This window comes from Choloepus didactylus, chromosome 1 (assembly GCF_015220235.1).
Source record: "Choloepus didactylus isolate mChoDid1 chromosome 1, mChoDid1.pri, whole genome shotgun sequence".
Lineage (NCBI taxonomy): Eukaryota > Metazoa > Chordata > Mammalia > Pilosa > Megalonychidae > Choloepus > Choloepus didactylus.
In genome coordinates this window covers 209,506,584-209,534,497 of record NC_051307.1, presented here as the reverse complement: position 1 = coordinate 209,534,497, position 27,914 = coordinate 209,506,584, and the positions used below count along the sequence as shown (strand labels likewise).

Genomic DNA, 27,914 nt, shown 5'->3' with positions numbered 1-27,914 from the left:
CATCAACACAGATACCCAGGAAAGTTGGGTTACATACTTCAGCTGTGCAATTGTTCACAGTCATCCTGGGGTCTGTTGAACTCTTTAGTTTATGAAGAATTATGTTGATAAAGCTTTCAATGGTGAATTTTGAGAAGTGTAGCACTTTAGTCCCCAAATCCTTCTAAACACTATTTTTAGCAGGTCACTGAGTTAGCTACTGAGGGCCATAAGAAGTCACATTTGAAGTGCTCCCCACTCAACAGTGATGATCACTTAGCTGGGAACGTGAGAAATGTACTTAAAACACTACCCTTAAGATGTGATAGCCCCTACTTCATACGATATGCAAAAATTAACTCCAAATAGACCACTGACCTATATATAAGAGCTAAAACAATAAAACTCTTAGAAGAAAACATAGGGGAAAATCATCACGATCTTGGATTTGGCAGTGGATTTTTAGATTGGATACCAAAGGCACAAACTTTTAAAAATTGGACCTCACCAAAATTAAAAACTTTTGAGCATCAAGGGATGTTAGCAAGAAAGCAAAAAAACAACCTACAGTATGGGAGAAAATATTTGATAACCACATATTTGATAAGGGTTCAATATCTAAAATATATAAAGAACTCCCACAACTCATAATAAAAAAACAACCCAATTAAAAATGGGCAAAGGACATGAATAGACATTTCTCCCAAGAAGATATACAAGTAAACATAGGAAATGATACTAGGCATCATTAGCCATTAGGGAAATGCAAACCAAAACCACAATGAGATACCATGTCATACTCACTAGATGGCTATTAGTAAAAAAGTGGATTATGACAAGTTTTGGTGAGGAAGTAAAGAAATTAGAACCCTCACGCATTGCTCTTTGGAATATAAAATGGTTGAACCACTGTAAAAAACAGTTTGTTCATTCCTCAAAAAGCTAAACAGAATTACCATCTTACCTGGCAATTACATGTCTAAATATATACCCCAAAGACTTGAAAAAAGGTACTCAAACAGATACTTGTATACCAATGTTCATAACAGCATTATTCACTTTAGCCCAAAGTTAGGAACAACCCAAGTTTCTATCAACAGATGAATAGTTAAATAAAGTGTGGTATATCCATACAGTGGAATATTATTCAGTTATAAAAAGGAATGAAGTTCTTATATATGCTATAAGGTGGATTAACCTTGTTTCAGTTTACTAAAGCTGCGCTTATGCAAAGTATCAGAAATGGATTGGTTTTTATAAAGGGGATTTATTAGGTAACAAATTTACAGTTCTAAGGCCATGAATGTCCAAACTAGAGAATCCCTTGTTTGGTGTCAACAAGAGGATACCTTTACTGAAGAAAGGCCGATGGTGTACATAACATTTTTGTCAGCTGGGAAGGCATGTGGCTGGTGTCTTCTGGTACTTTGTTCCCAGGTTCTGGTTTCAAAGTGGCTTTCTCTAAAATGTCTTTGGGCTTATGTCTCTCTTTGCTTCTCTCTCTCAGCCTCTGTGCATGCTTGCTTATTCTCCCGGGGCATTTTTCTCTAAGCATCTGGGGGTCCTCTTTTAGCTTCTCCAGGGCAAGCTCTGGGCTTCATCTCTTAGCTTAGTATCTCCAAATGTCCTTCTGTCTGCATCTCCCAGTGTCTCCAAGCTTCTGGGTCTGTGTCAACTCTTAGCTTCTCCCGTGGGCAAACTCTGGATTGCATATCTTAGTTTTTCTCCAAAATGTCTCTCTCAGCTTCTCTGACCTCCTTGTTTCCCTGAGCTCTCTTAGAGAACTCTAGTGATCTAATTAAGACCCACCTGGAATGGGCGGGGTCATATCTCCATGGAAATAATTTAATCAAGGGTCTCACCCACACTTGGGTGAGTCACATGTCTATGGAAACAATCAAAAGATTCCACCCTAATCAAAAGACTTATAAGTCTGCCTCCACAAGACTGCATTAAAGAACATGGCTTTTGTGGGGAACATAATAGATTCAAACCGGAACAAACCTCAGAAGCATTATGCTGAGTGAAATAAGCCAGACACAAAAGGACAAATATTGTCTGATTCCACCTAAATGAAATATGTAGAATGAGCAAATTAACAGAGACAGAAAGTAGAGTAGAGGTTACCAGTGGTTGAGGGAGAGAGGAATGAAGAAGTTTTTACTTAATGGGGTGATGAAGGAGTTTTGATAATGGATGTTGATGATGGTAGTACAATATTATGAATATAATTAATGCCACTGAATAGTGTCCTTAAAAATGGTTAAAATGGCAAATTTTATGTTGCATATACGTTGCCACAATAAAATAAAATGGTGACTACTGAATCCATTTATACATAAACTTAAAGAAATGTAGGTATTGTAATGTGACAATAACAATATAACTGACAAAAATTGGGAGATGGGGGATGAAAGGTAGAAGCAATTTAAGGATGTTAATTTCCCCAAATTTAATGGCAGGGAGTCAATAGATAACAGGCCAGACCTGAAACATGTAGTTTAAAAAATACTATGCATAGCTCATAATTTAATGCTTTTCATAGTTTTTTTCATAACTTGATGGGATTTCTTTGGAGAAAGATACTTTTTATTGTTTTTTGAAGCTTGAAAGTATTTTTGTAATGGGATTGTGAAAATTTGTGACTTTGTTCTTAGTATTTTCTAATTATGCTGCAATGAAGATAAAGCATAATTTTTCTACAATGTGCTTTCTGATTTTTCTACAATGAAGATATTGGCATATTACTGAAAAATATTCTAAGGGTAATTAAACACTTCTTTGAATTCAGATATTTTTTAAAATGTTTAAGATTTAATCAAATTCAAGTAAAAGTAAACTAATTTAAAAAGATTTGAAGAGGGAGAGCACACTTCTGGCTGGAGAAATACAAGTTATTTAGCTTGGAGTTAGTGCTTTTCATTGAAATAATCATTTTGGCAAGTGGCAGTGACAGGTCTGGTGAAGAATGCAAAATCAAACCGCTGTCTGAATGCACACAGAAGGATAAGTAAAAATATACTCCTGCACCCCATTCCACACAGATAAGGAAGAAGGTATAACTGCAAATCCATGTGAAATGACTTGTTTTCCAAAAAAAGAAAAGAAACCTTAGATTCAAAATGCAAAAACCTAGAGGCTCTGAAACTTACCTGGGAAATGGAAAAGTAATTGTTAAACTCACAGAAACACTGATAGAAATGGGAACCATATCATGACTCTGGACCCTAGCTGGCAGAAAAAGCTGGATTCACGGCGAGGGCAATTGACTATAGAAACTGTTGTAGTAATGGCTTCTAGAGACTCAAAGAGTAATGGGAAAAGATGTCAGAAATTCTTAGGAAAAGCTACCTGAGGTAGCATTCTTTAGGAACCAAAGCTGAAATTGCAGCTAAGTATTGTTTTTTCTTCTTGTTGTTTGCAATGAATATGTAGAAAGCTTTAAAATATGCACAGGGGCTAAAAATATGCATGGGACCTTTTGAATGGGCACCCTCTGAGTGCCCACTGTTCACAAAGACCAAGCTTGGAGGTGTTCATTGACCAGAGTATTTCTTTAATAGAGGATTTAAAATGTGCTCTATCATGATTTTCTGGAAATTTACTATTTTTAAAATAAAGTAAGATTTTGGAAAATGCAAACTAATCATGAAAAAGAAAAGACCTTCAAATTAATCATACATCTAGCTTCTCATCTGTCTATAGTTTTGAAATATTATTTGTTTGTTTTTATTACCTATTATTGATGAAACTGACTTACCATTTGAATCTTCTTCATTGGCAGGTAATGATCTCAATCTTGACCTCAATATGTAATTATTTTTTCCAAATCGATAAGGGCAGCTAATAAGAATTCTTATATACATATGCAAATTTTTAGGTTTAGATGTATCTTGAAATAGATCATTTTAAATGTTTCACTGAAAATTTGATGTAGAAGCAATTTTCTGGTGTTAAGAGGGAGTGCTGCTTGCATTATTAAAATGAATAAAGCATGTAGGTTAGAGGGAAATGGAATATTTTAAATAACTGTGTAAAAGGACATGCTACTCTCTTATGGCCCTGAGCAGAAAATTGGAACTAGTTGTGCCTCTTGAAAGTTCTGTGATCAAATCAAGTAGCAGTGAGGACTTAGATTGCATGCTATGACATTTTTGGGAAGGTGGAAGACCAGTTGCAAAAATGGAAACAGACTTCAAAATCACAGCTTGTGTGAAGGCGAGGATACCAGCCAGGAGGGACCTCCCTGTGTCTTGCAGGCTCTTTGGCACATGCACGTGTTGTCCCTGAGAACTGAGACTCCAGGAGACTTCCTGAGCTGTGCACCTTTCCCATGCTTGAATTCCAATCCCTACTCCAAGTAAAGGAAGGCCTTTCGTAAAAAGACTGAGAGAGTTGAATCTAAGAGGCCATGGAAAGCATGGGTTACTTTCAGGAGCACTGACAAGCCTTTGGGAATAGAATGCACCAAATGAATCTTTGTTTTTCTAGTAAGGAAAGAATGATGGCATCCTCTGTTCTGTATAGGCTTTGTTCCTAGTCTAACACATTTTTCATCTACTGATTCCTGGACATCTATATTAGCCGCTCCCTGTGTTTTCACTGTTTGCCAAAGACACCACTCTGCTGTCTTAGATCTCCCCCTTTATTCTGAATTTGTAACACCTTTTCTTATTAATCTCTGACGGATTGCAAGCCTCAGAACCCAGACTGTATGATAATAAGCATATTGCTTTTTAGACATGAGGGCCATATTGACAGTGAGAAAGAAGCTGTTTTCCTTGGCAGAGTGTTTTTTTAAGGGTGTTGGTTGTGTCATAGACATAGGTGGAGGAAGAACTTTCAGATGAGATGAAGTGTGCCTGATGTCCACATGGACTTCATATAAAGCATGTGATGTAATTCCGATTGGCTTTTCTTCTTGCCATCACGGGAGACAAACCTTTCTTGGCCCCAGTTCTCATGTATATTCGATTGCATCATTTTCCATTTTTATTGCGTTTATGGCTGTAAAAGAAGCAAAAGGCATATTTTTATGGAAGAATATGAAGTTTTACCCTGTAACTATATTCTCCTTAGAAAAAGCCTATTTTTTGTTATTGTCTGCATAAAATATTTTTTGAAAATTTACCTCATGGCGGTGATAGAGTGGATGCTATTTAAAGCCACTGCCTGTTTAATATTTATAGACTGAAATAGTTTTATCTTTATCAGTCTATTTTTCTTGACAAAGTAGGTGTATAGACTTTCTATTAAACATCATCCCATTGACCAAATTAATTTCATTCAAATTCTTCTCTCAGTAACCCCACTCCCACCCTAGCTTTCTACTCCAGTATTTGTGGGAGTTAGAACAAATGATTTTTTTCGCTGTAAACATCATCTTTGCTTAGGCATGTGGAGTTGACTTTTTTTTTAGCTTTAATTTCGGATGAATTAGTTTCATATGTGGAATCAACTATATACGGTGCTGTCAGCTACAACTGGATATGATTTGGGGCCATACCCCTTGAGAATAGCGCTGATCATGCTGATCCCAACAGATTTTAATGTATTTTATCATTTTAGGCCCTCTGAATCCTGATTTTCTCGTTTTATATTTATATCCTTGTCTTGTTGTAAATGAGAAAGATGGGGGTATATGTGTAGGGAGGACCTCTTATTTTTGTTCAAGGTAGAAATGGCCATAGACTCAACCATGATTTATTAAATTACAGAGAGAAAATATATTCCTTGGATTTCACATTCCTGAGTGGAGCCACCACTCACTCATACATACACATACTCAGGGCAGACGTTGACAATCGATCATGATTCTTTCCCAGTGAACCTTTAAGCATAATCAGAATCTTTCTCAAGACTACTTTCTGGCCAGCCCACTATCTATTCTTTAGATTTGGCAAGCAAGATGAAACTTATTTGTCCTCTGATCTAATCTTATTTCTCTCTGCAAATGGGATTTACCTCCACACCAACTATGCTAGCAAGTTGTGCAACGTGAACACTTCTAAAGACGAGAGCCTCCTTTTAAAAGCATCCCACTCTGTTTGTGCATAGTCTCATTGTTAATAGCCTTGTCCTTGTTTGTGTTGGTTTTTGTTGCTGAAAACAACCAAAAATGCTGGATGGAATCTCTTTTAAAAACATATTTAAAAATGTACTTATGAGGTGTAAAGTTAGAAAGACTTCTCAAGGGCCAAAATTAAGTCAAAGCAGAGAGCTCAAGTGTTGGCATTTGTCAGATAGACAGGATAACTTGAACTTCAGTTTTCACGGTAGTGGGGACATTGGAGAAAAGAGACAGAAGGCTGGGCCTGCCTCAGATGAGGAGTCTAGAAGGAACCACCACATAAAGCTGGGAGCCCAGACAGCTACACAATTATGCAAGAATAAACTAAAAGTCACTTCCCTTTTCTGCCCTCCTTCCATTTAGATTAGGGGATTTGGGGACTCCAGGGAAAATTATCAATGTTTAAACTTTGAGCCAAGAGAAAGGTAAAATAACTGGATTTGGTAATTTATAACCACAACGGACTCTCACATGGATGTTCAGTGTGAGGTGATTTAAAACTTCAAGCAGAGAATATAGTTTAAAGGATACTTGGTTGGTAGTGCCCACAAGTATTGGCACTAGGCCTCAAACTATTCCCCTAGATAAAGTTCCAAAAAACATGAATACACAGTGAAAAAAAAAAAATCACAAGACATGCAAGAAAACAAACCACTGTAAGTGATAGCCAGGAGAAAGAACAAATAGCAGAACCAGAAGGCAGAAACTTCAGATGTTGGAATTATAAGACAAAGAACATGAAATGGGTTGTTTAATATGCTTACATAAACAAAATACGGGCTTGAAAATATGAATAAAGGTAAGAGACTGTAAAATTATCAAGCAGAATGAAAAGAAAACCAAATAAAATGTCTAGAAATGGGAAATATACAAATGGAAATTTAAAAGCTCAGTGGGTAGGTTTAATAGTAGAGTAATCAGTGCTGAAGAGAGGTTTAATAAGCTAGAAAACAGAGGAGAAGAAACTAAGTAAAAGACATAAAGAAGGAAACTATGAAAAATAAGATACATGGAAGATAGAAAGGAAAGATCTAACTCAAATATAATCGAAGTTCCAGAGGGAAAGAGAAATGGAGTGGGGGCCAAAACACTATTCAGAAGCCATATTTGAAAAGATGAAGGTTGGGAATTTTCCAGACTGGTGACTGGTACCAATCCAGAAATTCAGTAAACCCAAAGCACCGCAAAAAAGTATAAATAAAAATACATCTGTCTATTAACATCAAAGAAAAAAACCACATGATTTCAGAGGCAAACAAAAAGTTTTGAGAAGCAGCTAGAACATTTCTTTAAAGAAACTATTTAAATAGCTAATAAGTACATGAAATGGTGCTTACTATCATTAGTCGTTAGGGAAATGCAAATAGAAATAACAACAATATACCACTTCACACCCCCTAGAATGGCTCTAATTTAAAAGACAGATAATAACAAGTCTTGGCAAGAGTGTGGAGGAATTGAAACCCTCATACATTGCTGGTGGGAATGTTAAATGGTGCAGCAGTTTGGAAAGCAGTTTATAAGTTCCCCAAAATACTAAATATCGAGTTACAGTATGGTCCAGCAATTTTACTTGTAGGTATATGCCAACGAAAATTAAAACATGCATTGACATAAGAACTTAGCTATACGTGTTCTTAACAGTATTTTTCATAACAGCCAAAACCTGGAAATAACCTAAATGTTCATCATCTGGTGAATAGACAGTTATCATACGATGTATACATACAGTGGATTATTATTCAGCAATAACAGGGAATGAAGTACTAATACATACTACAACATGGATGAACCTTGAAATCATTAAGCTAAATGAAAGAAACCTTCATAAAATTCACCTATTGAGTGATTTCATTTATATGATATGTCTAGAACAGGCCAATCCACAGAGACAGAAAGTAGACTAATGGTTGCCAGGGTCTGTGAGTGGGAGGATGGTATTGACTGATAATGGTTACAAGGTTTGTTTTTGAGATGATGATAATGGCCTAAAATTAGATTATGTTGATGGGTGCACAAGTTTGTGATTATACTAAAAATCATCTATTGTACTCAAATGAGTGAATTGAATGGTATGTAAATTATATTTCAAAAAGCAGTTAAAGGGAAAAAACACCCAGTACTTTTAAGGAATGAACTTGCAATGATAGCTGAATTTTCAATAGCAATAACAGTAGTTAGAATATAGTGGAATAATATCCTCAATATGCTAAGAGGAAAAAATCTCTTAACCTAAAAAATTACTTTTAATACTCAGCAGCTATTCAAGAAAATAGAGTAAAATTGGGATATTTTTAGAGAAGAACTGAGTTTGCCACCAATAAAACCCCACTGAAGGAAATTTTAAAAGGTGTATTCCAGGTAAAAGGAGATTCCTGTCGGAATATTTGAGATTTAAGAAAGAATAATGAACAAAGATGATGATAAATGTGTGGGTAAATGTGGACAAACATGGACTGTAAAAAAATGATGTCCAACAGAGTTAAAACAAAACAGGAGGAGGCGGGGCAAGATGGCAGACTGGTGAGCTGTAAGTTTTAGTTACTCCTCCAGGAAAGTAGGTAGAAAGCCAGGAACTGCGTGGACTGGACACCACAGAGCAATCTGACTTTGGGCATACTTCATACAACACTCATGAAAACGTGGAACTGCTGAGATCAGCGAAATCTGTAAGTTTTTGCGGCCAGGGGACCCGCGCCCCTCCCTGCCAGGCTCAGTCCTGGGGGAGGAGGGGCTGTCAGCTCTGGGAAGGAGAAGGGAGAACTGCAGTGGCGGCCCTTATCGGAAACTCATTCTACTGATTCAAACTCCAACCATAGATAGACTGAGACCAGACACCAGAGAATCTGAGAGCAGCCAGCCCAGCAGAGAGGAGACAGGCATAGAAAAAAAACAACACGAAAAACTCCAAAATAAAAGCGGAGGATTTTTGGAGTTCTGGTGAACATAGAAAGGGGAAGGGCCCTGAGGCGCATATGCAAATCCCGAAGAAAAGCTGATCTCTCTGCCCTGTGGACCTTTCCTTAATGGCCCTGGTTGCTTTGTCTCTTAGCATTTCAATAACCCATTAGATCTCTGAGGAGGGCCCGTTTTTTTTTTTGTTGTTTTTTTTTTGTTTGTTTGTTTTTTTTTAATCCTTTTTTCTTTTTCTAAAACAATTACTCTAAGAAGCCCAATACAGAAAGCTTCAAAGACTTGCTATTTGGGCAGGTCAAGTCAAGAGCAGAACTAGGAGAGCTCTGAGACAAAAGGCAATAATCCAGTGGCTGAGAAAATTCACTAAACACCACAACTTCCCAAGAAAAGGGGGGTGTCCGCTCACAGCCATCATCCTGGTGGACAGGAAACACTCCTGCCCATCGCCAGCCCCATAGCCGAGAACTGCCCCAGACAACCCAGTGTGACGGAAGTGCTTCAAATAACAGGCACACACCACAAAACTGGGCGTGGACATTAGCCTTCCCTGCAACCTCAGCTGATTGTCCCAGAGTTGGGAAGGTAGAGCAGTGTGAATTAACAAAGCCCCATTCAGCCATCATTTCAGCAGACTGGGAGCCTCCCTACACAGCCCAGCAGCCCAGAACCGCCCTGGGGGGACGGCACTCACCTGTGACATAGCACAGTCATCCCTCAACAGAGGACCCGGGGTGCACGGCCTGGAAGAGGGGCCCACTTGCAAGTCTCAGGAGCCATACGCCAATACCAAGGACTTGTGGGTCAGTGGCAGAGACAAACTGTGGCAGGACTGAACTGAAGGATTAGACTATTGCAGCAGCTTTAAAACTCTAGGATCACCAGGGAGATTTGATTGTTAGAGCCACCCCCCCCCTCCCTGACTGCCCAGAAACACGCCCCATATACAGGGCAGGCAACACCAACTACACACGCAAGCTTGATACACCAATTGGACCCCACAAGACTCACTCCCCCACTCACCAAAAAGGCTAAGCAGGGGAGAACTGGCTTGTGGAAAACAGGTGGCTCGTGGATGCCACCTGCTGGTTAGTTAGAGAAAGTGTACTCCACGAAGCTGTAGATCTGATAAATTAGAGATAAGGACTTCAATTGGTCTACAAATCCTAAAAGAACCCTATCAAGTTCAGCAAATGCCACGAGGCCAAAAACAACAGAAAATTATAAAGCATATGAAAAAACCAGACGATATGGATAACCCAAGCCCAAGCACCCAAATCAAAAGACCAGAAGAGACACAGCACCTAGGGCAGCTACTCAAAGAACTAAAGATGAACAATGAGACCATAGTACGGGAGATAAAGGAAATCAAGAAGACCCTAGAAGAGCATAAAGAAGACATTGCAAGACTAAATAAAAAAATAGATGATCTTATGGAAATTAAAGAAACTGTTGACCAAATTAAAAAGATTCTGGACACTCATAGTACAAGACTAGAGGAAGTTGAACAATGAATCAGTGACCTCGAAGATGACAGAATGGAAAATGAAAGCATAAAAGAAAGAATGGGGAAAAAAATTGAAAAAATCGAAATGGACCTCAGGGATATGATAGATAATATGAAACGTCCAAATATAAGACTCATTGGTGTCCCAGAAGGGGAAGAAAAGGGTAAAGGTCTAGGAAGAGTATTCAAAGAAATTGCTGGGGAAAACTTCCCAAATCTTCTAAGCAACATAAATACACAAATCATAAATGCTCAGCGAACTCCAAATAGAATAAATCCAAATAAACCCACTCCGCGACATATACTGATCACACTATCAAACACAGAAGAGAAGGAACAAGTTCTGAAAGCAGCAAGAGAAAAGCAATTCACCACATACAAAGGAAACAGCATAAGACTAAGTAGTGACTACTCAGCAGCCACCATGGAGGCAAGAAGGCAGTGGCACGATATATTTAAAATTCTGAGTGAGAAAAATTTCCAGCCAAGAATACTTTATCCAGCAAAGCTCTCCTTCAAATTTGAGGGAGAGCTTAAATTTTTCACAGACAAACAAATGCTGAGAGAATTTGCTAACAAGAGACCTGCCCTACTGGAGATACTAAAGGGAGCCCTACAGACAGAGAAACAAAGAAAGGACAGAGAGACTTGGAGAAAGGTTCAGTGCTAAAGAGATTCGGTATGGGTACAATAAAGGATATTAATAGACAGAGGGGAAAAATATGACAAACATAAACCAAAGGATAAGATGGCTGATTCAAGAAATGCCTTCACGGTTATAACGTTGAATGTAAATGGATTAAACTCCCCAATTAAAAGATATAGATTCGCAGAATGGATCAAAAAAAATGAACCATCAATATGTTGCATACAAGAGACTCATCTTAGACACAGGGACACAAAGAAACTGAAAGTGAAAGGATGGAAAAAAATATTTCATGCAAGCTACAGCCAAAAGAAAGCAGGTGTAGCAATATTAATCTCAGATAAAATAGACTTCAAATGCAGGGATGTTTTGAGAGACAAAGAAGGCCTCTACGTACTAATAAAAGGGGCAATTCAGCAAGAAGAAATAACAATCGTAAATGTCTATGCACCCAACCAAGGTGCCACAAAATACATGAGAGAAACACTGGCAAAACTAAAGGAAGCAATTGATGTTTCCACAATAATTGTGGGAGACTTCAACACATCACTCTCTCCTATAGATAGATCAACCAGACAGAAGACCAATAAGGAAATTGAAAACCTAAACAATCTGATAAATGAATTAGATTTAACAGACATATACAGGACATTACATCACAAATCACCAGGATACACATACTTTTCTAGTGCTCATGGAACTTTCTCCAGAATAGATCATATGCTGGGACATAAAACAAGCCTCAATAAATTTAAAAAGATTGAAATTATTCAAAGCACATTCTCTGACCACAAGGGAATACAATTAGAAGTCAATAACCATCAGAGACTTAGAAAATTCACAAATACCTGGAGGTTAAACAACACACTCCTAAACAATCAGTGGGTTAAAGAAGAAATAGCAAGAGAAATTACTAAATATATAGAGACGAATGAAAATGAGAACACAACATACCAAAACCTATGGGATGCAGCAAAAGCAGTGCTAAGGGGGAAATTTATAGCACTAAACGCATATATTAAAAAGGAAGAAAGAGCCAAAATCAAAGAACTAATGGATCAACTGAAGAAGCTAGAAAATGAACAGCAAACCAATCCTAAACCAAGTAGAAGAAAAGAAATAACAAGGATTAAAGCAGAAATAAATGACATAGAGAACAAAAAAACAATAGAGAGGATAAATATCACCAAAAGTTGGTTCTTTGAGAAGATCAACAAGATTGACAAGCCCCTAGCTAGACTGACAAAATCAAAAAGAGAGAAGACCCATATAAACAAAATAATGAATGAAAAAGGTGACATAACTGCAGATCCTGAAGAAATTAAAAAAATTATAAGAGGATACTATGAACAACTGTATGGCAACAAACTGGAGAATGTAGAGGAAATGGACAATTTCCTGGAAACATATGAACAACCTAGACTGACCAGAGAAGAAATAGAAGACCTCAACCAACCCATCACAAGCAAAGAGATCCAATCAGTCATCAAAAATCTTCCCACAAATAAATGCCCAGGGCCAGATGGCTTCACAGGGGAATTTTACCAAACTTTCCAGAAAGAACTGACACCAATCTTACTCAAACTCTTTCAAAACATTGAAGAAAATGGAACACTACCTAACTCATTTTATGAAGCTAACATCAATCTAATACCAAAACCAGGCAAAGATGCTACAAAAAAGGAAAACTACCGGCCAATCTCCCTAATGAATATAGATGCAAAAATCCTCAACAAAATACTTGCAAATCGAATCCAAAGACACATTAAAAAAATCATACACCATGACCAAGTGGGGTTTATTCCAGGCATGCAAGGATGGTTCAACATAAGAAAATCAATCAATGTATTACAACATATTAACAAGTCAAAAGGGAAAAATCAATTGATCATCTCAATAGATGCTGAAAAAGCATTTGACAAAATCCAACATCCCTTTTTGATAAAAACACTTCAAAAGGTGGGAATTGAAGGAAACTTCCTCAACATGATAAAGAGCATATATGAAAAACCCACAGCCAGCATAGTACTCAATGGAGAGAGACTGAAAGCCTTCCCTCTAAGATCAGGAACAAGACAAGGATGCCCGCTATCACCACTGTTATTCAACATTGTGCTGGAAGTGCTAGCCAGGGCAATCCGGCAAGACAAAGAAATAAAAGGCATCCAAATTGGAAAAGAAGAAGTAAAACTGTCATTGTTTGCAGATGATATGATCTTATATCTAGAAAACCCTGAGAAATCGATGATACAGCTACTAGAGCTAATAAACAAATTTAGCAAAGTAGCGGGATACAAGGTTAATGCACGTAAGTTAGTAATGTTTCTATATGCTAGAAATGAACAAACTGAAGAGACACTCAAGAAAAAGATGCCATTTTCAATAGCAACTAAAAAAATCAAGTACCTAGGAATAAACTTAACCAAAGATGTAAAAGACCTATACAAAGAAAACTACATAACTCTACTAAAAGAAATAGAAGGGGACCTTAAAAGATGGAAAAATATTCCATGTTCATGGATAGGAAGACTAAATGTCATTAAGATGTCAATTCTACCCAAACTCATCTACAGATTCAATGCAATCCCAATCAAAATTCCAACAACCTACTTTGCAGACTTGGAAAAGCTAGTTATCAAATTTATTTGGAAAGGGAAGATGCCTCGAATTGCTAAAGACACTCTAAAAAGGAAAAACGAAGTGGGAGGACTTACACTCCCTGACTTTGAAGCTTATTATAAAGCCACAGTTGCCAAAACAGCATGGTACTGGCACAAAGATAGACATATAGATCACTGGAATCGAATTGAGAATTTGGAGATAGACCCTCAGATCTATGGCCGACTGATCTTTGATAAGGCCCCCAAAGTAACTGAACTGAGTCATAATGGTCTTTTCAACAAATGGGGCTGGGAGAGTTGGATATCCATATCCAAAAGAATGAAGAGGACCCCTACCTCACCCCCTACACAAAAATTAACTCAAAATGGACCAAAGATCTCAATATAAAAGAAAGCACCATAAAACTCCTAGAAGATAATGTAGGAAAACATCTTCAAGACCTTGTATTAGGCGGCCACTTCCTAGACTTTACACCCAAAGCACAAGCAACAAAAGAGAAAATAGATAAATGGTAACTCCTCAAGCTTAGAAGTTTCTGCACCTCAAAGGAATTTCTCAAAAAGGTAAAGAGGCAGCCAACTCAATGGGAAAAAATTTTTGGAAACCATGTATCTGACAAAAGAGTGTTATCTTGCATATATAAAGAAATCCTACAACTCAATGACAATAGTACAGTCGGCCCAATTATAAAATGGGCAAAAGATATGAAAAGACAGTTCTCTGAAGAGGAAATACAAATGGCCAAGAAACACATGAAAAAATGTTCAGCTTCACTAGCTATTAGAGAGATGGAAATTAAGACCACAATGAGATACCATCTAACACCGGTTAGAATGGCTGCCATTAAACAAACAGGAAACTACACATGCTGGAGGGGATGTGGAGAAATTGGAACTCTTATTCACTGTTGGTGGGACTGTATAATGGTTCAGCCACTCTGGAAGTCAGTCTGGCAGTTCCTTAGAAAACTAGATATAGAGTTACCATTCGACCCAGCGATTGCACTTCTCGGTATATACCCGGAAGATCGGAAAGCAGTGACACGAACAGATATCTCCACGCCAATGTTCATAGCAGCATTATTCACAATTGCCAAAAGATGGAAACAACCGAAATGTCCTTCAACAGATGAGTGGATAAATAAAATGTGGTATATACACACGATGGAATACTACGCGGCAGTAAGAAGGAACGATCTCGTGAAACATATGACAACATGGATGAACCTTGAAGACATAATGCTAAGCGAAATAAGCCAGGCACAAAAAGAGAAATATTATATGCTACCACTAATGTGAAATTTGAAAAATATAAAACAAATGGCTTATAATGTAGAATGTAGGGGAACTAGCAATAGAGAGCAATTAAGGAAGGGGGAACAATAATCCAAGAAGAACAGATAAGCTATTTAACGTTCTGGGGGATGCCCAGGAATGACTATGGTCTGTTAATTTCTGATGGATATAGTATGAGCAAGTTCACAGAAATGTTGCTATATTAGGTAACTTTCTTGGGGTAAAGTAGGAACATGTTAGAAGTTAAGCAGTTATATTAGGTTAGTTGTCTTTTTCTTACTCCCTTGTTATGGTCTCTTTGAAATGTTCTTTTATTGTATGTTTGTTTTCTTTTTAACTTTTTTTTCATACAGTTGATTTAAAAAAGAAGGGAAAGTTAAAAAAAAAAAAAAAACAACAAGGAAAAAAAAAAGATGTAGTGCCCCCTTGAGGAGCCTGTGGAGAATGCAGGGGTATTCGCCTACCTCACCTCCATGGTTGCTAACATGACCACAGACATAGGGGACTGGTGGTTTGATGGGTTGAGCCCTCTACCACAGGTTTTACCCTTGGGAAGACGGTTGCTGCAAAGGAGAGGCTAGGCCTCCCTATGGTTGTGCCTAAGAGCCTCCTCCCGAATGCCTCTTTGTTGCTCAGATGTGGCCCTGTCTCTCTAGCTAAGCCAACTTTAAAGGTGAAATCACTGCCGTTCCCCCTACGTGGGATCAGACACCCAGGGGAGTGAATCTCCCTGGCAACGTGGAATATGACTCCCGGGGAGGAATGTAGACCTGGCATCGTGGGACGGAGAACATCTTCTTGACCAAAAGGGGGATGTGAAAGGAAATGAAATAAGCTTCAGTGGCAGAGAGAATCCAAAAGGAGCCGAGAGGTCACTCTGGTGGGCACTCTTACGCACACTTTAGACAACCCTTTTTAGGTTCTAAAGAATTGGGGTAGCTGGTGGTGGATACCGGAAGCTATCAAACTACAACCCAGAACCCATGAATCTTGAAGACAGTTGTATAAAAATGTAGCTTATGAGGGGTGACAATGGGATTGGGAAAGCCATAAGGACCACACTCCACTTTGTCTAGTTTATGGATGGATGAGTAGAAAAATAGGGGAAGGAAACAAACAGACAAAGGTACCCAGTGTTCTTTTTTACTTCAATCGCTCTTTTTCACTCTAATTATTATTCTTGTTATTCTTGTGTGTGTGCTAATGAAGGTGTCAGGGATTGATTTGGGTGATGAATGTACAACTATGTAATGGTACTGTGAACAATCGAAAGTACGATTTGTTTTGTATGACTGCGTGGTATATGAATATATCTCAATAAAATGAAGATTAAAAAAAAAAAAAAAAAAAAAAGACATAATGCTGAGCAAAATAAGCCAGGCACAAAAAGAGAGATATTGTATGTTACCACTAATGTAAATTCTGTGAAAAATGTACAATGTTTTATACTGTAGAATGTAGGGGACCTAGAGATACCAATTAGTGGAGGGGGAATGATAATCTAATAAGAACAGATAAACTATGGAGGGTAATCTCAATGTTATGGGAATGCTCAGGAATGATTATGGTTTGTAAACTTTCTTGGATATAGTAAGATCATGTTGGAAGCAATAGAGTTATTTTAGGTTTTTTTTTTCTCTTATTCCTTTGTTTTCTTAGGGGTTGTTAATTTTCTTGGGGTATGGTAGGAACATGTTGGAAGCAATGTAGTTATTTTAGAATATTTGTTTTTCTTACTCCTCTGTTTGGACATGGTTTATTAATTTTCTTGGGGTATGGTAGGAACATATTGGAAGCAAAGTAGTTATTTTAGGTTATTTGTTTTCCTTAATCCATTGCTTTGTTTGAAATGTTGTGGGGTTTTTTTGGTTGTTGTTTGCCTGTTTGTTTTTAATTTTTTGATAAACAAAGTTAAAAAATTGGAAAAAAATCAGTAGAAAAATGGGAGTAAAAACTAAATGACAAATAGGGTGGGATGGGGGGATGGTTTGGGTATTCTCTTTTCACTTTTATTTTTTATTCTTATTCTGATTCTTTCTGATGTAAGGAAAATGTTCAGAAATAGATTGTGGTGATGAACGCACAACTATATGATCATACTGTGAACAGTTGATTGTATACCATGGATGACTGTATGGTTTGTGAATATATTTCAATAAAACTGAATTAAAAAAAAAAAAACAAAAAAACAAAACAAAACAGGACAGTTAAATACATGATAACAATAACGTGTATGTCAAGAGGGTGCTGACTGGACTTAAAGTGTCCCAGGGTCCTTATATTATTCAGAAAGAACACAAACATATAAATTGACTTTAACCTTCATTAAGTTAAAAATGTAAGCATGTCATAATTTTGAGAGTAACAACCTAAATACTGGAAATAAAGTAAAACAAATAAATATAAAAAATAAAATTATAACTTCTAATTGAGTAGAGGCAAAAAAAAAATAGAATGAAACAAAAATGTCATTCAAAACAATGCAGGAAAGAAAAGAACGGTAACAGAATGGGCAGTGCAAATAGAAAGCACATGGTAAGGTAAGGTGGTTGAAATGAAATCACATATATTTGTAATGATAATAAATGTTCCAGTTAATTTTGTTAGACAGGATAATAGAATCTGGCTATATGCCATTTGGAAGAGTTATCTACAGTATACTTTAAAGGTAGGTTGAAAGTGGAAGAAGACACACTAGGCAAATACCATAATAAAGTTATTGTATACTTTAAGGCAGAGAAACCATTTTCAGAGCCAAATTATTGGCATAACTCTAAGGAGAGATTGATTATTTCACCATGATAGTGGATGATTTTATACACTGTAAGTAGAGTAGATGAAGCAGATTTAAAAAATCAGAATATCGGAGATTTTAATAATCCAATTAAAAGTATGTATCATCTGATACACATATATAGAATATTGAACCCAATAGTTATTTGGTATGTTTTTTTTTCAAGCACATAGTAAACAAAGGACAACTAGCTGTGTAGTGTGTCATAAAGCAAGACACATCAAATTTCAAATGATTGGTATTCAACAGACCATATTCTGTATCCACAAAGCAAGTGAAAAAAAGAAAACAAACCACAAAGACAGCCAGAAAACACCCACATATTCGGGAATTGCAAAACATATTTATAAATTATTCATGAGTCAAAGAAGAAATAATAATGGAGATTAGAAACCAATACTACATATTTAAATAGAGGATAGAGCTAAAATGATACTGACAGGGAAATTAATAGTTTGAAGGCTAATATAAGAAAAGAGAAAAGAATGAAAATTAGAGAAATATGTACCCAGTTTAAGAAGGTAGGGAAAGAAAATAGAATAAATACAAAGCAATTAGAATGAAGGAAATAATTTAAATATCAGAGCACAGATTAATGGAGTATAACATAAAAATGTAATAGGATGATCAACAAAACTAAAATTGACTCCATGAATAGATTATTCAACTTGACATACCTCTGCTGAGACTCATCAAGAAAAAGAGAGGGTACAAATGAAGAATATTAGGAGTGAAAAAAGGGCATAATCATAGAAGCCATATATATAAAAAAGATAAAAGAACAATTTCTTCCCAATAAATGAGAAAATTTACATGAAATGAAATGTTCTTAGGAATATAAAATTATCAAAACTCACCCAAAAGAATTAGAAATATGAACAGTCCTAAACCATTAAAAATGGATTTAGTCAGTAATGATCTTTGAAAAAAAGAAAAATAGTAGCTCCAGATAGTTTTGCTGGTGATTTCTAATGGACATTAATTGAAAAAAAAAAAAGTCCAAACTTACACAAACCATTTCAGAATACAGAAGAAAAGGACCACTCCCCAATCCATTTGGGAGGCTAGATTGATACTAAATTCTGAAAAGGACAGTAAAATATAGGAATATTATAAACCAGTCTTACTTATAAACAAAGGTAAATCCTTCCAAATTTGTAGCAAGCTGAATCCAGAAACACATAAAAATATATCATGATCAAATGGGTTTTTTCATAGTATTCATTACAGTAAAGTATTAAAGGTAAAAAAGTTGTGATGAATCATGAGGTGCAGGAAAAATGCTTGATAACATTAAATATGCATTGATGAAGAAACTCTCAGTAAAAGGGCTTTTTTTTGGAAACAAATATAATTTCCTTTATTGAAGTGTCATTTTGGTTTTGGTCAATGACTGTGACCTTACCATAACATATTTTTTATTATAAAGGTAATACATAAAAAATGTAATATCTGCTTATTGAAGAAAAAATTTAAAATATAGACATGAATGAAGAAAAAATAATAATCACCCAAAACTCTACCACCTAGAGATATTACTGTTGATATTTTGGATTATAGTATTCCCATGTTTTTTCTAGATATCCATCTAATGTTTATATTTTCATAAAAATGGATTACATAAATAGATATTATTCTGTAGCTTACCTTTTTTCACTAAACATGTCATGGACATTAAATATTTGGCCACTCTTTGCTCAGGTCAGCTGTTTAGCCAGAAATCTACATGACTTCAGTTTCAGCAGCATGACTCTTAAATTGAATATATCCCTCTGAAGACAAAAACTTACAGTCTCTCAAGGAGGAGATGAAGAAACAATCTTGGGCTGAAATTTAGAGGATAGTGATGATATAGTTCATTTAAGGATCAAACTAAATCAGTATTAATTAGGATCCATGGATTTTGTTCAGTGGTTCAATTTCTAGCTGTTTTTAAAAACCCAAACTTCCCCCAAAAATCTAAATTAAAAAAAAAAGTCACTTGACAGAATGTGTGTTGTTTAAATAACCAATGTAATTCAGCTTTATCTGCTTCTCAGTTTATAGTGAATAGAACTCATTTTCATACTTTTGTAAATAAATGTAACAGTTAACTCTAAATTGAAATAAAAGGAGAAAGGAAAACTTTCTCATATACATATAAAATATCTATTAGAAGTTTACTAAGGTATGGGAATTTTGGAAGGAAATAGACCAAAATTTCAATTGCAGTAATTTGTTAGGAGGATTATGGCTCATTTTAAATTGTAAATCTGTATTCTCTAAAATGTATATGCATTACCTATACATGTACTTCTTTTTTTTTTAATTTTTTTAGCTTTTTTTTTTTGAGATTGTTCACATACCATGCAATTATCCAAAGATCCCAAGTATACAATCAATTGCCCCCAGCACCACCATATAGCTGTGCATGCATCACCACAATTAATTTTTTTTTCAATTTTTAGAACATTTTCATTACTCCAGGAAAGAAAGAAAGACAAAAAAAGAAACACAAATCCTTCCATACCCCTAACCATCCCCTCCATTGTTGACTCATAGTATTGTATAGTACATTTGTTACTGTTGATGAAAGAACGTTGAAATACTACTAACTGTGGTATATAGTTTGCAATAGGTATATTATTTTCCCTATATGCCCCTCTATTATTAACTTCTAGTTATAGTGTCATACATTTGTTCTAGTTCATGGTTTCACTGATTTTTTCAAAAACAACTGGTTTTGTTGATTCTCTCTGTTGTTTACATGTTCTCAATTTCATTTATTTCTGCTCTAATTTTTGTTATTTCTTTCCTTTTGTCTGCGTTGGGGTTAGTTGCTGTTCTTTCTCTGGCTTCACCAGGTGAGCAGCTAAGTCCTCTATTTTTGCTCTTTCTTCTTTGTTAATATAGGCTTTTATGGCAAAAATTTCCCTCTCAGCTCTGTCTCTGCTGCATCCCATAAGTTTTGGTATGTTGTGCTCCCATGTTAATTCACCTTGACTTTTTTACTGACACTCCTTTTAACCAGTGTATGGTCAGACAAGTAATAAAATAATAACACAAATATATAAATAATAGAGGGGGATAAGGGGTATGGGATGGCTTGAGTGTTCTTCTCTATTTTCTATATATATTTTATTTTTTTGAGTAATGAAAATGTTTTAAAATTGTGATGAATGCACAATTATACGATGATACAGTGAGGCATTGATTGTATACTTTGGATGGATTATATGGTGTATGAATATCTCAATAAAATTACATTAAAAAAGATATCTGTTTCCTTATTGATCATCTTTCTAGATGTTCTGTTCATTGATGAGAGTGGTGTATTAAGTTTCCAACTATTATTGTAGAGGTGTCTTCTTCTTCCTTCAGTGTTGCCTCATATATTTTTTGGACTCTGATTTGGTGCATAAATATATGATTGTTGTTTCTACTTGATGAATTGTCCTTTTTATTAATATATAGTATCTTTCATTGTCTTTTTTGTTTTACATGTGAAGTCTAATTTGTCTGATATTATTAAAGTTAACCCCACTCTTTTCTGGTTGTTGTTTTCGTGAAATAGCTTTTTCCAACTATTCACTTTCACCCTATTTTTGTCCTTAGGTCTAAAGTGAGTTCCTTATAGACAGCATATAGATGGATCCTGTTTTTTAATCCATTCTTCCAGTCTTTGTCTTTTGATTGGGGGAGTTTAATACATTAATATTTAATGTTATTGTTATAAAGGTAGTACTTTCTTCAAACATTTTGTCCTTTGTATTTTATATGTCATATCTTATTTTTTCTCTTTCTCTCTTTTTACCCTTATAGTTATCCTTACTGATGCTGTTCATTTCTACAGTCTTCTCCAAACCTCTTTCTACTGTCCTTTCCTAACTGTCTATAGTACTTCTTTTAGTATTTCTTGTACAGCAGGTCTCTTGTTCACAAACTCTCTCAGTGTTTTTTTTATCTGTAAATATTTTTAACTCTGTCATTTTTGAAGTTTTGCTACGTATAGAATTCTTGTTTGGTAGTATTTATCTTTCTGTATCTTATATATTTATATATATAATATACCACTGCCTTCTCACCTCCATGGTTTCTGCTGAGGAAACCATGCTTAGTCTTATGGAGCTTCCCTTATATGTGATGGATTGCTTTTCTCTTGCTGCTTTCAGAATTCTCTCTTTGTCTTTGGCATTTGACAATCTAATTAGTGTCTTGGAGTAGGTCTGTTTGGATCTATTTTGTTTGGGGTACACCACTCTTCTTGGAAATGTAATTTTATGTCTTTCGTAAGATTTGGGAAATTTTCAGTGATTATTTCCCCCATTATTCTTTCTGTCCCTTTTCCCTTCACTTCTCCTTCTGGGACACCTGTAACACAGATATTTGTGCACTTCATGTTGTCATTAGTTCCCTGAGACCCAGCTCATATTTTTTCCATTCTTTTCCCTATCTGTTCATTTGTGCTCAGGATTTTAGATGTCCTGTCCTCCAGATCTCTGATCCTTTCTTCTGCCTCTCCAAGTGTGCTGTTGTATGTCTCCATTATGTTTTTAAGCTCTTCTGTTGTGCCTTTCATTCCCATAAGTTCTGTCATTTTTTTGGAAAGCTCCTATGTTCTTCTTCATGCTCAGTGTCTTCTTTATATCCTTCATCTCTTTTACCACATTTTCCTTCAGCACATTGATTTGATTTAGAAGATTAGTTTGAAATTTTCAATTAGTTGTTTCGTCTCCAGTATCACAACCAAAGTTTTAGTTTGTTCCTTTGACTTGGCCATATCTTTGTGCTTCCTAGTATGACTCATGTTTTTTGTGTGTCTAGGCATCTAGTTTTCTTGATTAGTTTATTCTGGAGATAGTTTTCTCTCTTTTGCCTAGAGTTTTCTTATTGGTTAGCTTTGTTCTCTAACTGTTCTTTGACATTCAGTTCAGCTTATTCTCAATCTCTAACACAGCTTATGTTTAATGATCTGAATTTTTCAGATCTTATTTTTCTGATTCTTGACTTGCCTATAATGGAAGTTTTTTGAGATTGTCCCCTTTTTTTTGTACAGTTGTTTCACCCCCAGGATAAAGCTCTCTCTTCCCTCTACCTCCTCAGGGAATGTCAATCTGCTGATTTGTTTGTTTGTTTGTTTGCCTCTCTATATATTTAACACTCCTTTTGTTGCCTCTTGCAACTTTTACCTGGAGGTCTGGTTCAGGTTGGAGGGTTCCCCTACATAACATTGACCTCAGTCATTTTTCCCAGACAAATCAGGCCCAAGACTCATAAAGGGGTTGTTTATCAGTATCAAGGTTCCCTGGGGTTGAGACCCAGCAGGTTACCAGTCTTTCCTGTAATGCCTCTTAATTCTGTGATTTCCTGTCCTGCCCAGCAGATGGTGCTTGTCAGCTGCTGCTCCCCACAGGCCTAAAGTGGTATTGTGCCCTTAATTCTCAGTAGACTCCATCCCAGCCAGGTGTGTGGTTGGGAGAGAGGCTGATGCTGAAGGTGGGCTTAAAGTCTTTCTGTTTTCCAGCTCCTGGGGTCTGAATTCTCTAAATAACAGTCCCCATGTTTGCTGGGCCTTGCCCCCTCTTTTTTTGGTTGTGGTGGGGGTGGAGAGGAGATGTTCTTCAGTCCCCTGTTCCTGCAGCCTAGGATAGTTACAGAACTCTTAAGCAGTTCCCTTTCCCCCACTGTCAGGAGCATTTTTGAGACAGGCTGGGCTCTGCTTTTTGTAGGTTGAAACTACTATTGATATCCCAGCCCCTGGGGTCTAAATTCCCTGAGTGAGAGCCACCACTTTTTCTGGGCCCTGCACCCCACTTTCATGGGAGAAGATATGCTCTTTAGGGAACTATCTCCTCCACCTGATTAGCTATTTTTTCTTTCATTCAGCCCTGCTCCTACCCTTGCCCAGGGCAGGGCTGAAATTGTAGAATGCCTGCTGCTTTCTTTAATGGGCTGCCTAAAAAAAAACAACAACAACAACAAAAAAGGAAAGAGATACCCAGCTCTATGTGCCCCTTTTCTTGGGGCACAGCTCTTTTTCAGTATTCTGAGTTCAGCCAACTCTAGAAACCTTTTTTTGTCAGCCCTGCCAACTCCCTGCTGGGAGTGAGGCTGATATGGGGTTTATTTCTTGTTTACATTGTAGATCTATGTGTGCTCAGAGCTGGTATTGGTATTCAGCAGTCTGAATTTGTTAATCAAATCTGCAATTGGAGCCTGGTTGAGCTCCCCTTTCCTTGCTCCTAGTAGAAAGGGCTTCTGTTTACCATCAGAGAGAGACTCCTAGACAGCCTGCTGTGCCAGCAGGGGGAGGAGCAACTGCCTTCACTGTGTGGAAGAATTTACTTACAGTTCTGTGCTGTGGTTTATCATTCTCAGCCCTTCACATCATTCATGGTTGGTATACAATGTGCATCTGGTCTCGTAAGTCCTCCAAACCATTGTTCCGGGCAGTTCCTAGCTATTTACAAGCTGCCCTAGAGGATTAATTAAATCCCACATCTCCCTATGCTGTCATATTTTGACCTCCCTCCCATTGTGGTTTTGATTTCCGTTTCTCTAATGGCTTATGATATGGAGCATCTTTTCATGTACTTATTGGTCATTTGTATATCTTCTTTGGATACACGCCCATTCAAGTTCTTTGCCCATTTTTCAATTGGGTTCCTTGTCCTTTGACTTTTGATTTGTAGCTCTTCATTTATTGTGCATATTAAGCCCTTATCAGATATATGATTACCAAATTTTTATCCACTTTATTGGTGGTCTTCTCACTTTTTTGATAATGTCCTTTGATGCACAAATGTTTTTAATTTTGATGTCCAATTTATTTTTTTTCTTGTGTTGTTCATACTTTCAGTGTAATGTCTAAGAATCTATTGCCTAATACAAGGTCCTGAAGATATTTTCCCATGTTTTCTTCTAAGAGTTTTATGGTTTTAGCTCTTATATTTAGGTTGTTGATCCATTTTGAGCTAATTTTTATATGTAGTATGAGGTAGGGATTCACTCTTTCACACTTTGGAAGGTGGATATCCAGTTTTCCTTCACCATTTGTTGGTAAGACTATTTTTTCTCCTTTGAGAGGACTTGACACCCTTATCAAAAATCCATCATAGATGTGTGGGTTTATTTTAGCATTCTCATTTCTACTCTACTGGTCTGTATTTCTGTTCTTGTGCCAGTACCACACTATTTTGATTATTGTAACTTTGTAATCAGTTTTGAAATTGGGAGGTGTGAGTCCTCCAATTTTATTGTTCTTTTTCAATATGGTTATGTTTATTCAGGTTTCCTTGCCCTTCCGTTTGAATTTGTGAAGAAGGTGGTTGGAATTTTGATTGGGATTGCACTAAATCTGTAGATAACATTGGTTAGTATTGACATCTTAGTGATATTGAGTCTTCCAACACATGAGCATAGAATATCTTCCCATTTGTTTAGGTCTCCTTTAATTTCTTTCAGTAGTGATGTGTAGTTTTCCATATACAAGTCCTTTACATCCTTGGTTAAATATTTTTTCAGTTATTTCAGACTTTTAGTGTTGTATGGAAACACTACTGATTTTTACATATGGATCTTATACCCTGCCACATTGTTTAATTCATTTGTTAGCTCTGGTGGCTTTCTTGTAGAACCTTGTTTTCTCTATATAGGGTAATGTCATCTGCAAATAGGGATAGTTTTACTTCTTCCTTTCTAATTTGATTACCTTTTATTTCTTTTTATTTCCTTATTGCTTCTGGCTAGCACTTTAGTACATTGCTGAATAGTATTGGAGATAGCATGTACTTCTGTTTTGTTCCTGATCTTAGGGGGAAAACTTCCAGTTTTTCAATGAGTATGATGTTAGCTGTGGGTTTTTGCATATATGCCCTTTATCATGTTGAGGAAGTTACCTTCAATTCATACTTCTCTGAATCAAAAAAGTTACTGGATTTCATCAAATTCTTTTTATTGTCAATTGAGATGATCATGTGTTTTTTTTCCTTCATTCTAATAATGTGGTGTATTACATTGATTGGTTTTCTTATATTGGACCATTGGTTGTTTAAAATTATGTTGTTTTATTTCCTCATATTTGTGAATTTTCCATTTCTCCTTCTGTCACTGTTTTCTAGCTTCATTCCATTGTGGTTGGATAATATACTTTGGATTATTTCAATTTTTAAAATTTATTAAGACTTGTTTTGTGACTTAACATATGGTCTATCCTAAAGAATGATCCATGTGCCCTTGTGAAGAATGTGTGTTGTGTAGAATGTGTATTCTACATTGTTGGATGTAGCATTCTATATATATATATATATATATATATATATATATATATATATATATATATATCTACTAATGGTTGAGCAATTTAATTGCTAGATAGTCATTCAAGAAAATTATTGCATATGTGTGCCAGGTAATTGGTAAAAAATATTTAGAAGAGGACTGTTTGTCATAGAAAATACTTGGAACCAAGCCCAATGTCTCTCAAGAGCAGAGTGCTTAAATAAATTGTGGTGAATACTTACAATGGAATACTCTATTGCAATGAAAATTAATGATTTGTGTGTATAATAGCATGGTTTTATCTCCAGGAAATGAAGTTGAGTAAAAAAGCCTAAAACATAAAGCAAGGAAATAACAAACACAAAATTGTTTTTCTTGTCAATTGAGATGATCATGTGTTTTTTTTTCAATGGGGTGGAGTGAGGGAGAAGGAAATGAGATGGGACATGTGTAATTCCAATGAGTTTTTTTGTGTATTGAATAATCAATTTTTTTGGTATCCTTTTTGCTTATACCTTATGTATATTATATCTTATGTATAATTTATGCCATTTTGTGTTTTCTCACTATATATCATAAGCAAAAACAAAATCCCCAAATCTTACTTTGTTTTTTTGTTTGTTTTTGGAAGATTCTTTTTTGTCAAATGATTCCATTGAGGAATCTCTTCTACAGTGAAGGTCCAGGTTATGCCTTGGGGTTGACCACCCTTATTAGCCCCCATTGAGCCTTATAAGTACAATGTTGAGTAGATGTCATGGGTTCAAGGATGAGTGCTTTTGACCAGGAAGTGTTCATTGAAATGTGGATCTTGATCTTCAGTAGGGTGGAAGGCAGTCTGCTGACCATACCTTTCCCGTTTCTATGTTCTCAGCCACCTTAAAGAGTCTCCCCAGACTCCTAGCTGTGTCACCCCTAAGGCCATCTTTTCAAGCAAACTCATGGTCCTCCCTGTTGGATTAATGACCATTGACTATTGAAAATGAATAGAGATCAGTAGTTCTTGAATGTAAAGGGCCAGAGTAGCAGTTTCTAATTTGTTGCAATTTTTTTTTTTTTTCCTCCCACAGATTGATCAGCTGAAGCAGGAACTTTCAAAGAAGGAGTCAGAACTTCTTGCCTTACAAACAAAGCTTGAAACCCTTAGCAATCAAAATTCAGATTGCAAGCAACACATTGAAGTGCTTAAAGAGTCGCTTACTGCCAAAGAACAGAGGGCTGCCATCCTGCAGACTGAGGTAAGGCACTGTCTCAGGATTCCCGACAGCAGAGACGCTGCGCTGATAGAACATGTCCTACATGAACAGCTTTTCTTAGAAGATCCCTTATTCTAACCTTTTGGGCCAGATATATTTTGGAATTCAGATTTTTGGGGATTTTGGAAAGGTAAGATCCATTGCATGTATCTTTCATAGGCTGTATAACATTCGCAATAGGGTTAAAGTGATACCCTATAAGCAAATACATGAACATTTCTGCGGAAAAACAGAATTCTCACACAAAAATTCTCACATTAAAGTAGAATTAAAAAAAGACTGTAAGTAACCTCTTGTCTGTTCATGTAAGTTTATGCCATCAAAGGAATTTGCTTCACACTTGGAAAGTTCTTTTCGATTTTTCAGAGCTTTTTGGATTTGGGAACCATGAATAATGAATTGGAAATGGAATGGTTTCATTTTATCAAAAATCATAAAATACCTAGACTGTCACCTACCTTAACGTTTCTTTATGTCTATACATGTCCCTCTCCTGACATCTCTGGTTCCAAGAGTTTCTTACTTCCTAAAAAATGTCCTCAATTTTCAGGATTCTTTTCCCATTGAGGGAAG

At 36.3% G+C, this 27,914-nt stretch overlaps 1 protein-coding gene across 8 annotated transcripts in view; it reads left to right on the top strand.

Moving 5' to 3' along the window:
• ERC2 (ELKS/RAB6-interacting/CAST family member 2) overlaps positions 1–27,914 on the top strand; it is a 1,046,379-nt gene that overhangs the window by 367,447 nt on the left and 651,018 nt on the right. For all 8 annotated transcript variants that reach the window (XR_005210796.1, XR_005210797.1, XM_037798515.1 and 5 more), the window contains one exon: positions 27,156–27,323. Coding sequence is in view for 6 of the 8 variants with exons in the window: in XM_037798515.1 (XP_037654443.1) it covers positions 27,156–27,323 (168 nt within the window). In the remaining 2 variants the exon portion in view is untranslated. The remainder of the gene's footprint in view (positions 1–27,155; positions 27,324–27,914) is intronic.